Source organism: Salarias fasciatus, chromosome 1 (genome assembly GCF_902148845.1).
Source record: "Salarias fasciatus chromosome 1, fSalaFa1.1, whole genome shotgun sequence".
NCBI classification, from domain to species: Eukaryota; Metazoa; Chordata; class Actinopteri; order Blenniiformes; family Blenniidae; genus Salarias; species Salarias fasciatus.
In genome coordinates, this window is record NC_043745.1 from 17,637,012 (window position 1) to 17,654,193 (window position 17,182).

At 44.3% G+C, this 17,182-nt stretch overlaps 1 protein-coding gene across 1 annotated transcript; it reads right to left on the bottom strand.

Annotated features, from left to right (window-relative positions):
* Positions 1-882: 882 nt before the first annotated feature.
* On the bottom strand, positions 883-16,817 carry cenpf (centromere protein F). The gene is made up of 38 exons (XM_030088859.1): positions 16,744-16,817; positions 15,498-15,669; positions 15,212-15,337; positions 14,920-14,990; positions 14,538-14,665; positions 14,263-14,354; positions 13,908-14,181; positions 13,375-13,577; positions 13,164-13,289; positions 12,945-13,073; positions 12,687-12,809; positions 12,409-12,544; positions 12,185-12,314; positions 11,798-12,077; positions 11,473-11,679; positions 11,099-11,307; positions 10,717-10,846; positions 10,218-10,496; positions 9,521-10,108; positions 9,239-9,412; positions 8,238-9,142; positions 7,908-8,119; positions 7,697-7,820; positions 7,495-7,609; positions 7,127-7,214; positions 6,669-6,910; positions 6,475-6,583; positions 6,177-6,382; positions 5,839-6,057; positions 5,411-5,554; positions 5,092-5,281; positions 4,911-5,008; positions 4,781-4,822; positions 3,455-4,582; positions 3,138-3,264; positions 2,356-3,012; positions 1,429-1,550; positions 883-1,170 (listed from the first exon to the last, which is right to left on the bottom strand). Exons 2-38 carry the CDS (start codon positions 15,657-15,659, stop codon positions 1,021-1,023), a joined length of 8,445 nt encoding a protein of 2,814 aa, XP_029944719.1. The 5' UTR covers positions 15,660-15,669; positions 16,744-16,817; the 3' UTR covers positions 883-1,020.
* Positions 16,818-17,182: the final 365 nt, after the last annotated feature.

The window sequence follows — 17,182 nt, forward strand, 5'->3', positions numbered from 1 at the left end:
ACCGTCCACTTCCATTATGTCCGCCGTGAAGCTCTCCTCAGACTCACCGCTGAATAAACAACAGCTCGCCCTCACAAAAAAAGTAAGTATGCTGTTCTAAATGACTACCGAATTGCCCTAGATGGGCCAATTTGCCAAAATGTTGAAGTATCGCTTTAATTTTGCATACTTTTTTGCAGGGCGGGCATGAAAATGAAAACTCTTTTTAAGATATATCAGAAAATGCGCACTTTATAGAAAAGAATGAAAATTCAGGTTGGATGATTTTTGAATGAAATAATGCAGGAATCAACTTGAAATGCATTGAAAAAGCATAACTGCGAATGCATTTCAATTTCAAATTTTACATTTCAAATAAAATTTTGGTAACTATTTGCTGGTGCATCTTTTGAAAAATAAAATCTTTACAAATGACTACAGATTTTTATGGAGAATGCCAAACAGTGATCATTAACATTGATGTTGATCTAAACGTCAATAGAAACATAAGGGCTCTTCAAACTGAAAAAGTCACATGAAAGCATCAGATTTAATCAGATTTTCCTTTACTTTACAAAAAACTGATGTTAAAAAGTTAAAAGAAGAAGCAAGAACAGGAAAAATAAGTATGTTTTAGCTGCCAAGTGATATGTTTAGAGAGAGGGAGACGTCACTGTGCAAGAAGCTTCTAAAATTTACATCAACACAAACAACACTAACAGTGAGGAAACGGCCAAAAAACCAGTGGTAAAAAAGACAAGCGTCTATAAACATAAAACACTGTAACAAACAGAAAATAAAATGTAAATTTAAGTAAGAAATTCTCATTGGAATATGTAGCTTAAAAGAAAAAGTTGAATATCTGTGTGTCACTGCGTTACTCAGGTGAGGCAGGCTGGTTTCAGGGTGGGTAGCTATGAGCCAAGAACAGTGAGGAAAGTATAATTCTGTAATTTCTTTAAATCTAAACTGAGGATACAATAAAAATATGAAGAAACACTTGCAGGTGGAACTCTGCATGTGTTAAAACTACAGCTCCTCCTACTGGACATGGCAGTTATTTTCTTGCTGTGTTTGCTCCTTGGAGAGCTGGTTCTGCTCGGGGGTCCCGCGAGAACCGAGCGACCGACGAGTCGGCCGGTCTTCACCGCTCGGAGCAGGAACGGTCTGGAGGGGAACGCTTTCCAAAACCTGAGGAAGCAGAACGAACAGCGAGGAGAGAAACACAAAAATGAGGACACACATTTATTATTCAGAGAATCCTCCGAGGCACACGTCACCATGTACTGAAGTGATCACATGTACAACCGACGAGCAGACATTACTATGATTTTGATGAAAGAACTGCAGAGTAGAGTGTGAAATTCTGAGTGCATTTCCTGAGATGACTTAAAGAAGCAGAGTCGTCGATCGCACCAGTGAAACAGACGCCGAAATCCAGCGGCTCACCTTGACGTCAGCTGCAGACGTGGCGCTGGCCTGTTTTGCCGCCAGTCGCGGGCTGCAGCGCTTTGTCGTGGTTCTCCTCATGATGAACGGACTGGCCTCCCCCAGAGGGATGTCAGCAAACCCTGAGCAACAAGCCAGAGCAAAGAGTTTAGCCAAAGGGTACTGTGAATGAAGTTAATGAGTTGAAGTCAAACATGTTTACGATCAATGAATCTACAGATACGTATTTATTGAAATCAATACAGGCTTGAAGAAACAAAATGGTATTCGCAATCTGTAAAGTCAGAGCAATTCTAACTCATCAAGATCTATTTACACAGCGACGTCCCTACAAGGATTAACCTTGGCATGTCGGCCAGTTACGTGCAAATATAACTATTCATGTAAAGCTGTTGGATCTGCCTCAGTGGAGTTTTCTGTTCCTGATCAAAAGGGAGGGGCAGATATTGATATGGTTTCAGAATTCTGGTCTTCTGAAGTGAGAGCGAGGCATGGTCTCGTTTGTGACAACTAGTCTGGCCTTCTGCTGTTGAAATAATCAATTTAAATCTTCAATTGATTCAAACTGCGGTGGTGAGTACCAACAGGAAGTTGTGTTCTCACTGTGCTGTTCAGGCCCCTCTTTAGTTCAACCAGCTGTTTCCTGTTTGATAGAACCTCTGGCTGGGGCTGGTTCAGGTCAGAGTATTTACTAGTTGAGTTGTAGTTTAGACATCTGAGGAACTTTTCTTTACTGCACCGAGCTTCGCATTTTTTCTCTTTCCATTAAAACGGTACTATTGCTACACTAATATCTAGTCTTTCTGCAGGAGTCGGAGCTCTCTCCTCTCTGTACTGTACTGCCGGACCGCTGACAGGAGCAGTGGGAGTTTGTGATCTGTGCCATCGTGTTATTGTGAATAGAGAAGAGTAGCGGCGGACACTGACCCCTCTGCACCAGCTCAGGAAGCCCCTCTGGTCTGAACTCGTCGTCCTCGGCTCTCCGTTTGGGCGTCACCACGGCGTTGGCTTTAATCTTCTTTGTGAGGTTGAGCAGCGCCTCCTGGGCGCTGTCCTTGTCGCTAATGTCGCAGTGGCCTCGCTTCCCCTGAGGAGACTTCTGAGTCGCTGAAGGAGCCACGTTTTCCACATTCTCCTCGCGGCTTTTGGAGGAGGACTTCCTGCTGGAGCGCCGGCGGCCGTCTGCACGTTGGCTCGCCGTCATCAGCTCCAGCCGTGTTTTCAGAGCATCGTTGGTCTCCTCCAGTTTGTGGACTTTAACCATCAGGCCACAGTATTTATCCATGCTCTCGTCGGCCTCCTTGCTTTTCTCCTCCAGGACTTTGTTCAGCTCATCCAGCTCCCCTTTCATTTCCTCCAGCTCCGTATCTTTATCCTTCAGCTCCTTCCTCTTTGCATCGAGGGCTGCACTGAGGTCCTTCACCTCTTCGTTTCTCTTCTGTGACTCCATCTGTTTTTCTTCAGCTTCAGCTCTCTTCTTCTCCAGAGCCATCTTCAGATCTTCCATTTCCTTCTTTCTCTCCTCTGCTTCAGTTCTCAGCTGGGTCACCTCAGTCTGCACATCTTCAGAACTCTGCCCTGCACCTGAAAAGAAACCCAGGATAAAAATAAATCAATAAACACATTCAACTGCACTTCCTGGAGATCTGACCAAAACATGCCAGAACGGCTAAAACTTCCTTGGCTGTGAACAAAATCAGCGTATTGACCTGAGCTGTGTAACATCTGCTTCTCCTGCTCCAGCTGTTTGCAGGTCTTCATCCACAGATTCATCTTGCTCCAGGCGGAGTCTCTCTCCTTGGACAGGCTCGTGGTGCGGGACGTTAATTCTGACACCTGAGTGGACGGAGAGAGGGAAGTCAAATTCAAGGTGATTCGGGCCTTTTTTTTTTTTCTTTCTTTTTTTTACCTCATGTTAAAGACAAGCTGTCCAGCTTTTTGTTTCTGTTTCTTGTTGGATTATCAAGAACAAAAAGTAACAACACATTCTAAAAGTTACACTTCAGATCTGGATCGATCACTATACCTGCTCACTGAGCTGAGCGATGGACGCTCTGTGTGTTTCCAGCTCCTTCTCCAGGGAGGTAACGGTCACCTGAAGACCCTCGAGTTCAGCCTTCAGTTTTTCCTTCTCCTCTTGAGCTTCTTGTTTCTCTCGCTCCAGTGAAGAAAGAGCCTCCGACAGGTTTCTTTTCTTTTCTTCGATCAAGCAAAGAGAAGTCTGCAGATCTCGCCTTTCAGCCTCTAACCTGTCCTTCTCTTGCTTCGACGTCAGAAGATCTTGCTGAATTTCCTGTTTCTCCTTTTCCATCATTTCCAGGTCTGACTGAATCTTTACGTTCTCGTCAGCTAACGCTCTTATCTCCTGACCCAGTCTTTCTCTCTCTTCCTCTACAGATGACAGACTGTTCTGGAGGCGATTTCTCTCTTGTTCCAACGATGACAGGGTCAAATGCAGTGCCTCACTTTCTTTTACGAGTTGTTGGTTTTCTCTGTCCATCTGTTCTTTTTCTGTCTTCAGAGATGAGAGGGATTCTATTGAGGCTTGTCTCAACCCTTCTTCCTCCCTGAGCTGCTTTTCCAGAGCGTCTCTCTCTTCCTCTTTGGTTTTCAAGAACATTTTATGCTCCTCGATTTGTTTCTCCAAGGCCTTGATGCGATTCTTGGAGTCGTTTCTTTCCTTCTGCCACTTCTCTTCCTGGGAGTGAAGAGCCTCTCCTCTCGTCTTCCACTCCTGCACTGAAATGAGCAGTTGTTGTTTCTCCTCCTCTAACTGTGCCAACAGAGACTGCGTTCTTTCTTTATCCTCCTCTTTTTCTGTGCTCCTCTCTTCGAGAGAGATCTCTCTCTGACGAGAGGCTTGGAGCTGCGCCTGGAGCTCATCTACTTTTTTGATTTGCTTCTCGGCTTCCTCCCTCATCCCTCTCTCCAGCTCTTCTACTCGGCACTTCTGTCTGTCCTCCTCCTGTCGTCTGTCCACCCTTTCCTTCTCCAGCCCCCTCTCCAGCTCCTCCTTAACGGCCCTCAGCTCCTCTATTTCTCGGTTTTTTGTCTCCAGCTCCTTCTCCATCAGCTCTTTCTCCAATCGCAGGTTGTCCAGCGCAAGAGAGAGCTCCGATATCTTCTCACTGAGTTGTTTCTTCTCCTGCTCCACCTGATGGAGTAGAGTTTGGGAGAGACGACAGCAGAAGAGAAGGAAAAGGAAAAACGTGCATGTGTGAAATGGATGAAGGCGGGACGGAAGATCTGATTTAAAAAGTCTTGGTTTACAACATCTATTACAGTTGCTGCTATTATGAGAAGAAATTAACAGAAAGAAAAACTATTTAAAGACAAATTTGTATGAAAGTACCTGAAGTCTTTCTTCTTCTAGATCAGCTTTGGCCATTTCAGCCTACAGGTACAACACATTAGTTGCAGGTCAGTTTATGGATTGCATTGTGGATTCATTTTTGAGTTTTGGATTATTTGTTAGAAAATACCTGAAGCACAGCATCTTCCACACTTTGCTCCATATCCTCTTTTTCCCTTTCTAGTGCATCAATGCGATCCTGCAGCGAGTCAGACTTTCTCTGGGCAGCTGCACAGACACAGAATCAGATTTATAACAACACTTCACAAAACTCAAACGCTTATGTGATTACGAGCAGCCTGGAATATCACCTTTCAGCAGCTCGTCCATTTTCTTTTTTTTCCTTTCATCGGACTCGATGCGGACTTGGAGCTTTTCGATGCCCGTCTTCATCTGCTGAACCTCATCTTGTGTGGAGTTCAGGCGAGAGGCGATCTCTCCCTTTTCAACCAGAGAAAACTCCAGAGACTGTGAAAGGCGAGACACTTCTCCCTCTAAAGCCTTTCATAAACAAGAAGGAAACAAAAGAAGATTTAAATGGAAAAAAAGAAAGAAAGAAAAGGCACGCATCACAGCTCCATCAACCTTGACACATAAAATAACTCACAATACATCCTACTCAGTCTTTACCTGTATCTTTCCAGCCATGGACTCAGTGCTTTGACTGGCACATGTGTGATCTTCTTTGATCTGGTTGAGGTGATCGATGAGCTCCTCTTTTTCTCCGTGCTGTTGAGAAACTGCCTGCTCCAGCACCTTCACCTGTTCCGACAGCTTTATGCCAAACAGAAAATACACACATTTAGAACAGTGGTCGGCCAATATTTTAGTGTTTAACCGCCTCAGAAAACACAACAGGCTTGTGAGTTCAGCCTAACAAGATCCATCACCGCATCCTCTTAGAAACACATCAAGCCAGAACATCAACACCAAGGAAAGATAATATTAATTCAAATGTGAATTTGTTAAATGTAAGTTATTGTTAGTGTTAAAGTTGAATTCTGTTTTGTATACCACTAATGGAGCACAGTGAATTCTGAAAGTCTCCATGCATGTACCTGTTGTTTTTCCATCTTCAGGCTCTCAGTGCTGCTTTGCAGGGTTTCGTACTCCTTCCTTCTCGCTCTTAAATCATCCTCCAGGATGGAAATCAGGCTTCTTGTGTCACAATTGCTTTTCTCCAAACTGTAAGTTTTTTCTTTCCACTGGCTCACAGACTGGCTCAGCTCATCCCGCTCCTCGGTGCAAGACACAAGCTCCGATCTGAGCTGAGTCGTCTGGACACGAAATCAGATTCAGAAAGGTTAAATTACAGAAGGAAGCTTAAATATCCATTGTAATTCTGCTGATTTTTTGGTTTTGAGGCTGTTTTTTTTGCCTCAGCAGTTCTTGTTACCTCTGTCAGGAGTGTCTCTACTTGCTGCTCCATGTTGGAGCAGCTCTTCCTCTGGGTCTCTACTTCATTCTTCAGTGCAGCCATTTCTCCTTGCATGCTCTCCAGCTCCGACTCCATCCCCAGAATATGTTGCTCCAAGTTGCCCTTTTCAGAGCGAACCCTCTTCAGCTCACTCTCCTGCTGGAGGAACTTTTCATCCCATCCACCTACAACCAAAGGTTTCATATCAATACCATTCTTTAAAGAAGAGCGAACTGGCTCTTGATAATACTGAGCCATCAATGACCCGAGTGGATACCTTTGGCCATCTCAAGTCCTTCCAGCATCTCCATCACATCGGCCACCTGGCATTTAGCAGTTTGCAGCTGCAGAGTTAAGGACTCCTTCTCTTCCATCAGCTCGGTCAGCTAAATATCACACACAAATTTTAATATAAAGACAAAAATAAATCTGAAATAATGATGTGAAATCATGCAGTTTTTCCTGTTTCACCTCATCAGCAAGGCCTTTCTTTTCTTCTGAAGCGATGCTCAGCTGATCAGCTGCACTGCGCGCCGCCTCCTCTGCAGCACGAACTTTCTCCTCCAGACTTTGAACCTGGACCTGCAGCTCAGACGTCAGCTCCTTCCTCAGCTCCAGGTCAGATCTCAGGAGGTCAAACTCAGACCGCAGAGAGTCAAGCTCATTTGATTGTTTGGTGATTGTTTCCTCACAGTTCTGGGATGACTCTGGGCCTATCAGACAGAGGTCTGGTTAAAACACTCGCACATGTGTCAGATAAGTAATAGGAATGTTTCAGCTCTGACTCATAAGAATGCACTGAAAAGGATAAATTGACAATAAAATGTATCTTTAGAGCTTTATCTGCCTAAATGGTTGAAAACATTCATATTTAAGCTGCTGAAAGCTGTAAATAAACACTGCGCCGTGAGCACTGCTGAATTACTCACCACAGGATCTGAGATCTTTTCTATCAGTCAGGTCACACATTAAAGGCTCCTCTTCAAGGTCTCTGGAGTTACAGCTTTCCTCAGGAACCTGTGACAAACAATAGTAGGACTTAAATCATGAAGAAAATCTGGTGCATACAAACATAATGTTGACATTTTCACAATACATGTTTGTGAATTATTGTAGGTCTGCATATATTTAAAACTTATTTTCATAATTAAACATTTACAGATGAATTCCTAAAGATTTTTCTCATTATGAAATTCATCTTTTGGAAAAAGAAAAAAATATATATCCCAGCAGTCAGTAAAATCTAGGCTATCCAAACATAAAACAAATTACAAGTGTTGTTAGAATTGTTTTTTACCTCTTGATGAGGCAGCTGCTCCTTCTCATCACTGGCTGAGCCCAGCTCCTCCTCCAGCGATTTCTTGGCTGCTTCTTCTTCCGCGATGTCAAAGACTAGTACAGATTCCGTCTCGCTACGAGGGGACATAAAAGATCCAACTTAATATTTTGACCCAGACTCAACACATAACAGGAGATAACTGTATATTTCTGCTGAATACCTGAGAACCTGCTCAGATGGACGGGAGTAATGACTCGGCTCCTCCTTTACAGGAGAGGGCTCAGCAACAGTATCGCCCTCATCGTATCTCGTCTCTACAACAGTTTGCCTTGCTGCTGTGTCATCTATGGAAAAAAAATCATAGATTATTTTGTACAATAAAAGAAGCATTTCTTCAGAAAAACATTCATGTAGCTTTGGTGTGGACTCACCCAAACTTCCTGTCCCCTCACACTCCATGAGGCTGGGTTGTTCTGTTGCACTCTGGGTTTCATGCGGTTCGGAGAGCTGCTGGATGAGGCTTTGCTGCTGGCCCACCTGTTCCTGCAGGGCGTCATACTGCTGTCTGAACATGGTTAGCTCTTTCTGCAGAGCAGCAAGCCTCTGGCACAGCTCGGCCTGCTGTGTCTCAAACCTCTGGCTCCTGTGAGACAACATCAAAATCAAATCATCTTCTTAGTTTTCCTTCATAACATCATGCCGTTTTCTACGTCAGTAATTCAGAGAAACCTGAAAGTGAAAAAAAAGCCAAACAGACATACTGCTCTTTCTTCTCCTCCTCTGTCTTTTTGTCCAGCGTCTCCAGCATTTCCTTCAGCCTCTGCTGCTCTTGTTCTGAGGACAGGAAGTCACGATAGATACACTCCTTCTCCTCTCTCAGAAGAGCCACCTCATCCTCGTGAGCCCTTATAGTTTCCTGCAGCTGCAGCTTTTCTTCAGCCGACTGATCCACACCAGCCTGGAGTCCACTGTTTTCCTCAGACAGTTTGCTACAACTTGTTTGTAGCTGGAGTTTTTCTTCTACAGCATTACTATACTTGGCAGCCAAGTCACTCTTCTCAGAAGTTAACGTCGACAGCTCATCCTCGAGTCGGAGTTTGTCCTCACTGCTCTGCTTCAGACTGGACTCCAGCTGAGCTTTTTCTTCAACCACCTGATCAAGAGTCGCTTTAGCTTCACGGCTGTCGGCTCTCACCGACTCCATCTCCGTTCGGGTTTGCTGCGTTTCTTCGGTTAACTGCATGACGACGGTCTGCAGTCGTTTGTTGTCCTCAGAGAGTTTGTCCACGAGGTCTTCCAGTTGTTTCTTCTCTGTACCGAGTTGAGTAATTTCAGCTCTGACCTGTTCCTTGTCATCCTCCAGCTGTTTTAAAGAGCTCTCCAGGCAGTTTTTCTCCTGGAGTAACTGATTAAGATGAGCGTCTTTGTCTTGAATGATCTGAGTGAGAGCTGCCTGTGAGTTGGTGTTTTCTTGCGTCGTCTCTCTGAGTTTAGACTCCAGTGCAGCGAGGCTCTCCTCCAGCTGGTTCCTTTGGATGGCTTCCTCCTCCAGACGACTTATTTCACAGCTCCTCTCGAACAGCTCCTCCCGGGCCGTGACATATTTTGTCTCCAGTTCGGAGTTCTGAGCTTGAACATCGTCCAGGCGACTCTCCAGAACAGAGACCTGAAAGTACAGCCATGGGTTAATAACATATTTGCTCTTGAGACAGAAACAAAATGATCAAATAAAAAGGGAAACGTGTGATGAACATGTTCGAACCTGGGCCTTGCTTTCCTCCAGCTGGGCCTCCATGTCAGAGATGTGCGTCTGGTTCTGAATGAGCTGACTCTCCAGGGACTCTATCGTTCTCTTCAGGTCTTCTATCTGAGTTTCAAAAGAGTTCACGACGGTCGCGTTATCGTCCAGGTCCATCTGCAGCATCTCCAGCTGAACCTTAAATGAAAAGGGAAATTCGTAAAACCACCGAGAACTTTGCGAGCTTCATATCGTGTGTGTGTGAATATTACAGGCATATGAAACACAAGCACATCAGAGACTAACCTTGATTTTGTTCATGGCGACCATTTTCTCCTTGAGGAGGTCTGAGGCTTTGGCCTGCTTTGCCTCTGCACTGTTCAGCTTCTCCTTCAGACTCTTGATGGTGTTGTCTCTCTCCTCCAGGCCTTGTGAAGCGGCAGACAGCGTTGCCTTCATGGTCTTGATCTCCTCCCGACGAGAGTTCAGTTCCGCTTTGGCAGCGCTCACTGACTTCTTGTTGGCTTCGGCCTGCTCTTTCAAGCTTTTCACTTTGTTGAGAAGCTTTTCCGTCTCCAGAGAGTGACACTCTGATTGCTGACTCATCTCTTCTGTGAGACTGCTCATCTCTTTTTCCATCTCGGAGATCAGTTTCGCCTTCTCGGCCAGTGTGTGCTCGAGGCTGGACTTGACTTCAACTGCAGACAAGTGGCTCTCCTCAAGAGATTCAAAAGCCTTTTTCAGCTCAGCGTAGGACTTACTGACCACATCCAGTTCATTCTTCAAGACTGGAAGCTTTTCTGCTGCATCTTCATTCAGAGCAACCTTTGCTTCCATTGAGGCGATCTGCTCCAACAGGCTGTTGATCTTCTCAGTGTGATCATGCTGAAGAATCTTAAAGACAAGTGGATTTAGGTTTGTTATTTGAATTTGACTCAGAGCTGCGCCTGCAAGATATGTATCAGAGTAACAACTACACAACCTAAAATATGCAATATCTCACCTCTGCCTCTTTCTTCATCTTTTGAATCGTGTTTTCCAGATCAGCCTTTTGTTTCTCCACAGACAGCAGCTGACATTCAGCCTCTCTCATCTGCTTCTCCGTCACTTCTGCTTGGCGTCGCTGATCCTTCAGCTCCTTCTCCAGCCGTGTGAGCTCCTCAGATTTCGCCTCACACGTCTTTTGAAGTTCTTCTTCTGCGTCAGACATTGTTCTGACTTGTTTCTGCAGCTCAGTGCCCAGCTGTTCCTGCACCTTTAGGAACTGTTCCAAGGAGCCGATCTAAGACAGACAAACGGCAAAGACACAGCTTAGTATAAAATGAATATATCACATCAGACTTTAAGTTTTCAAAATAGCTTGAAAACTGTGAACAAAGAGAAAAGCTGGTTATTTTCAAACTGTAACTACAAGCGCTGATTAAATATAAAGTATTTGACCAATGAATATGTGTAAAACCAATAAGAAAAAAACAAAATTATTCAAGGTTAGCATAACAGACCTTCTCTTTGTTGAGCAGCAGCTCTTGCTGTGCCTCCTCCAGTTGAAGCTTGACGTGTTCGGTCTCCTCAGCCTTTGCAGAAACACTCTCCTCACACTGCTTCAGCAGCGCCGCTCGCTCCTCGACCGCTCTGGAGGAAATGGATGAAATACAGAGAGTCAAACACCGAAAAAAAAGTTACAATCACTTCGTATAGGAATTTTGCTTTATTGTTGGCTCGTTTCATCTCAGAACATGAAATCCTCACCCAGGCTGACATTACACCGGCTATAAGGCAGAGTCAGTAACACCACCGCATTTATTAAAGGCAATAAGAATATTTCTTGCTAATCTGTGTTCATAATTCTTCGGTGAAAAGAATTATTATGTCGACAAGTTGTACCGTGTGTTTTGCTGCTCCTGCTGGGCGGTGCTCTGCGCCAGGCTCTCTCTCAGCTGGCTGATCTCAGACTGACTCAGCTCCATCAGCTGGTCTTTGGAGCGCAGCAAGTCGCAGGCCGCCTGGTGCTCATCCCGCAGCTCCGTGTTCGCCTTCTCTGCAGCTTCTGCTCGGGTGACTTCTTTGTGCAACTGAAGCTGCAGAACTTTGATCTGTCCACATGAAACAGAGGAAAGGTGATGATGGACTGATGTGTCTAATTTGAATGGGTGACCCTCGATCAGCGTCAGTCAATTCAGACCCTGGAGGGCCGGAGCCCTTCCTGTTATCTACGTCTCCCTGCACCAAATTCTTAATGGAGGGACGGCTCAAGTCACCTGAGCTTCAAGTTGAGTCACTTGCACGCCGACATTCTCCAGGTCTTTCTTGTGCTTCTGCGACGCCTCAGAGAGCTGAGCCTGAAGCTCGCTGTACTGATGCTCCTTTCCCTCCAGCTCGGTGCTCTTGTCGAGGAGCTGCCCCTTCAGAGAGTCAATGCTAGCGGAGAGACTGCTCTTCTCCCTCTCTGCACACACAAGCTTCTCCTGCAGAAACAAAAGAAAATGTGACCTCTGTTAGAGCTAATCAATCGGTATATTCCGACGATTCCATCCATACTGCCTATACGTACTTAAAATCAAAAATAAATATTCGTACACGTACCTTCAGTTCATTACTGGCCTCATTTAGAGAACCGAGACTGCTCTCCAAGCTGTTAATTTTGTCAGTGAGTGCTTTCTGCACTGCTTCAGTTTCATTAATCAGCGTCTCCTTTTCGGCCTTCCACTCCAGCAGGGCTTGATGTTGTTGCTTCAGCTCTGCACACTCTTTCTGACTCCCAGAGAGACTGGACTTCAACTCCTGGGCCTCCTTCTCTAAGACAGTCAGCTTGTTGCTCAGCCGCTCAGCCTCTTGTTTCTGTTTCTGTAGCTCATTCTCAGACCTGCAAAGCAAGAAAAATGAATGCATAATGGAGTCACACTTGTGAAATATTCACTTTTTAGTTAGGTGTGACCACCTTGTGTTGCTCTACAGGAAACCTATGATTACCTGTCTGTTTTCGACTGTGCGTCAGAAAGGGTTTTCTTCAAGTTTTCCAGCTCTCGAGCTGAAGTTTGAGTCTGCTGCTCCAGTTTGGTCTGAAGTTTCTTCAGCTCCTCAGCCTGTGTTTCTGATTTTGCTGAAGAGTCAAGACAAAATAAATGAAACAACCGGGTCATTTTTTTTTTTAAAGAAATAAAGCTTTTCTTTTGCCTTTTGTAAAGCAAATTTACCTTTAAGATCATCAAGTAGCCCCTGGGTGCGTTTGAAGCTCTGTTCTAAGTTCTTCTTCTCTTCCTCAAGCTGAGACAGACGGCGGCTGCTTTGGTCCAGCTGGACGGTCACGCAGTTCTTGTCTTTCTGCAGCTCCTGGCAGGACCGAGGAATGGACAGAGAATTCAAAAGTTGAGATACAAAAAACAAAATATTATATCTGAATCAGCAAAGATCCTCTTGTGACGTAAAGAAGTTAAAGAAAGTTAAAGAAAATGGCTTTAGACCAGTGACCCACCTCCATTTTCTTCCGGATGTCCTGTTCTCTGGTCTGGCTGGCCTGAAGGTTTTGTTCGGACCTCAATAGTTTTTGTTTCTGTTCCTCGGTCTCTTTCTCTACTTGTCTCTTCTGGTGGGCCATCTGTAGGAGAGCAAGCATGAGGAAATCGTTCAGCGCAGGTTAGCATCCTGACATATTATACAAAACGGTTCACATTGTTTACATTACATATGAATAATTACAGTGAACATAAAGCTAAGCTGTGAATTAATCTACCTTCTCCATGTCAGCCTGCAGTACGTTGTACTCTTTTTTGGACTGCTGGATTTCTTGTGTCAGCTTGTTTTTGGTCTGGTTCAACTGCTGATCCAAAGCCTGGTGAGAACTCTGCAGGCGGGCAAGCTCCTACACAAAAACACCATTCACAGCAATCACAAAATAACTCCTAATTTGGTATTAAAACCTCAAGAAAATCAGACATGCTGAAAGCAGCACCTTCTGACTGTCTCTCTCTTGGTCTTTGAGTTTCTGTTCCAGGGCACGTCGGCAGCTTTCGGCATTGTGTCTCTGACAGCTCATCTCCTCCGTCACTTGTTTCAGCTTCTGCTCAACTGATGAACACTTAAAACACACAATAATAAAAATAATTATTGACTTATTTCACTTCTGTTTGCTACAGAGAGCAATAAAAGCAGAGGTGTCCTACCTTGGCCTCCAGCTGCTGGCGCCTGTCTGCAGCTTGAGTCAGCTCATGGCTGCTCTTGGACAGATCTTTATCCCGATCACCGAGGTCTTTACGGGCCTGACTCAGCTGAGTTTGTAATTCCTGCAGCTTGGAAGCCTGGCTACGAATTTCCTTCTCCTGATTGGACAGATTCCTCTCCAACTCCGACACACGACCGCGCAGCTCTGACGACGACACAACAAAATCTGTTAAATAAACTTTCTTCTGTATCCATGTTACCCATGTTGTTATGTTCATGTAGCAACTGTAAAGTCATATAACATAATTATTACATTTTGAATGAAGCAGCAGAACAGCAGAATAGATGTACAATTTTTCTGAGGACAGGAGGGTTTTTCAGAAAAGTCATGTTTGTTTATGTGTATTATAATAATGTATGAGTGTGTGGAGCTGATGGGGGTTTATGGAGTACAAAGGCCTTCACAGTTTGTAAATTCACAATTGCACAGAATAAAAGGTTTTATTGCATTTTTCGAGACCAAATAAAGATGAACCTTGGTTGAGTGTCTTTAGCTGCTCCATCTGCTGGCAGGACCCACTGGGACTCTGCATTACGATGGACTCGCTCATCCGCTGGCTGGGTTTGATTGGAGTCTGCTCATGGGCGTCCCACAGGGACATCCCTCGTCTCTTTAGAGGCGTTTCCATAGCATCCAGCGACTGGCGGCTGAGAGCTTGATCCTGCTGCTGCCAAGGGAATATGGAGGATACAGCTTGGCGGGCAGCAATGTCCCTGTGGCTAACACCGACGGACGACTGGTTCAACACCTAGAGGAAAAACGTGAGATAAAAATACAAAGAAACAAACACAAAACTAAGACAATAACTAAGTTTCAAAAGTGCACTTACTTTGACCTGTAAGACTTTGAGTTCAGTCTCCAGCCGTTTCCTTTCTTCCACCTCTTGGTTGTATTTTTCCTGAAGTTCATCAAACCTGTTATCTGCAGGCAACACAAGCAAGTCCCACATTTTAATGAATTGAAAATTAATTCATAAAATATCAAACAATTAGCTAGAGAGCAGACGACATATAACCAGACAAAATTACAGCTATCAAAAAACAACAAAGGCGAAGAGGATCAAAAGCGCTGAATCTCCCGATACATCAAGAAACAATGAGATACCCTGCTGCCTGTGAGCTGGAACAGGTCCTGGAGTTGTGAAACTCTTCTGTGGTGTAGTGCTCGATTGTAACTCGGACGAGGAGGAGAAGGAACCAGCAGGCTGAGAACGATCAAGTTCATTTTTGTACCTGAATAGGGAAATTGGGAAAGAAAAAAATAACAACAGCCATGTTTCAATGTAACAAGTCAAATGCCTGTAATTACATCTTTACATTTTGATGAAGAACACGACAAAGTCATCAACAACAGTACTTTAGAATTAATACAATGAAATAGCCACTATGTCTTCCACACAGGATATGATCCACCTCCTGCGACAGCATCAAGGAGAAACAAGGTAGAAACACAGGACTAATGTCTAGCAGTAGACACACAAACTCACTTCTTGAGCTCCTGCTCCAGTCGCTCTATGGTCTTCCTGCAGGAGTTTAGCTGACCCTCCAGATAGCTCACCTAAATTCAAGAACATGCTTCAGTCTGGACCATAACAAGCACATCATTCATGATACATCTACATCTGGATACACTGAATCCTTGTATTGCTTTTTTAAGTTATTATTTCAGAATGATTTAATGTGCTGTATAAGTGTAACTGGTATAACACAGCTGTAAAGTCAATGTCTGAGTTGCAGGTGACAATGCTGTTATTCTTGCTTCAGATTTCAGAAACCAACCTGCTGCTCTTTGACCCCCAGATCATGGATGACCTTCTGGCGAGCCTTCTCCAGGGAATCACAGGACTCTACTAGAGACTGGTTTTCTCTTTTCAGTGCAGAGATCTCACCACGCTCACTATCAACCTGGAGAAAGATATAATGATAAGCAGATGCATTTTGTTACTAACTTTTAATTCTTTGTGCTTCCTGGGAAAATTTACATTTTTTTTAAAGGCAATAGCATTGATCAATTTTCCAAGCAGGTTTAAAGGCTTTCATATGTTTGCCCAAAGTAAACACTGACCTTCTGTTTCTGCTTTTGGAGTGCAGCTTCCAAAGAGTCAAGCTGAAACTGTTTCTGTGACCTTTCCTTCTTCAGCTTGTCCAGCTGGACTTCCATCTCCTGGATCTTCTGCAGGGCTTTCGCAGGAAGTCCATCCTTCCACTCCTCCACCGCCCAGCTCATGGTTTACAAACTGAAGAAACCAAAATGCAGTTACGTGACGAATTGAATGAACAGCTAACTATCAAGATCATCAACCCTTTTCTGCACCACTTTGTTCAACCTAAAGCCATTGAGGGATGAATTCAGTCCCAGCTTACAGCCAGTGAAGGCAGGTGCCTGTTCATCACTGACCAAATACAGGAGGCAAACATTCACAGAAGATACACATCCAAAATATCTCCAAAGCATTTCCCCCCCAGTAAGACAACACTACAGTGAAAGGAAAAGTCCCACAAAAATACAGGGAGAACATGCAAACCAAATCTCACCATGCAGTCCCTATCATAATATAAACAGACAAAGACACTGTTCATAGTAACATGATCAGGCTGTTGAAATGGGGTGAGGTTTCACAAACACAGCTGATCATGTACATGCATGATCACAGTTAGCGCTATAATGCATGTTTCCATGTCATAAAAACAAAATCACGTTGATCCACAGGAGCAAAAAGCAGACAGCTGTCATACATATAATGTAGTTAAATGGCTTTATTTGTATGTTTTAACTCACAAAACAGCAGGAAAAAAATAACGGCGATAAATATAAAATGGATAAAAATCCAGAAATGAACTAGATCACATGAAGTTCTTATGGAGTCCCTAAAGGGACATAGGATTCAAACAAGGCTTTACTGTGGAAAGAAGACGGTTACATCGAGACTGGGGTGTTTTGATGGGTCGTAAAGCAGCGAGACAAGTCACCAACAATGGAGGAGAAGCGAAGTTAACGTGAGAGTCAGCTAGCAGCACCGAGACATCACTGCAGCATGTCACAACGCATCCGTACGATTAGATCTTATTTGTAAAAGTAATGAATTAAATGTTAGTAATGTTTCCTTCACTTTGAAGTTGATCAGTCCCAGAAGAAGCAGTTTCCACTGTGCTGAACATGAACAAGAAGCCAGTCCTAATCTGATGAAAGAACTGGGAGGATTGTGATGAGGATTCTAGATAACTGCTATGAAAAAAAAATGCCGGCGGCTCTAAATCTGGTATTAAAAATGTCCTAGCGGGTGCAGTGGAGTGGATATCTGTGTACTTACTTTGGGCGCGACGCTTCTTTACCTTCTGTCTCTCACCGGCAGTCTGTTTGGGTCGATTCTCCTCACAAAATTCAAACTCGAGCGGAGGATAAACGTCGCCCACTAATCTCCACGTTCATTGGCCGGCTGTGGTGACGAAAGAAAAACAACGCCTCTGATTGGCTTTTCCGCCTTGAGGCTTCCGCCTCGTGGTACGATTATGTACTGCAACTCTTTACACTAAAATGGCACCGGCACAGGACATCCTTGAGTCAGTTGTTCCCCTCCCGGAGCAAAAACGAGCATCCAGAGGGAGAACATGCATCCCCCACAGACGTCTCAGTGTCAAATACGTTTCGTGTCACTCAGCTGTATTCTGAAAGGTAGAGCATTTGTACAATGATTCAGAACACAATCCTCCTAATTCTCAAACTGATCTATGATCAGTTCTAAAGTCATA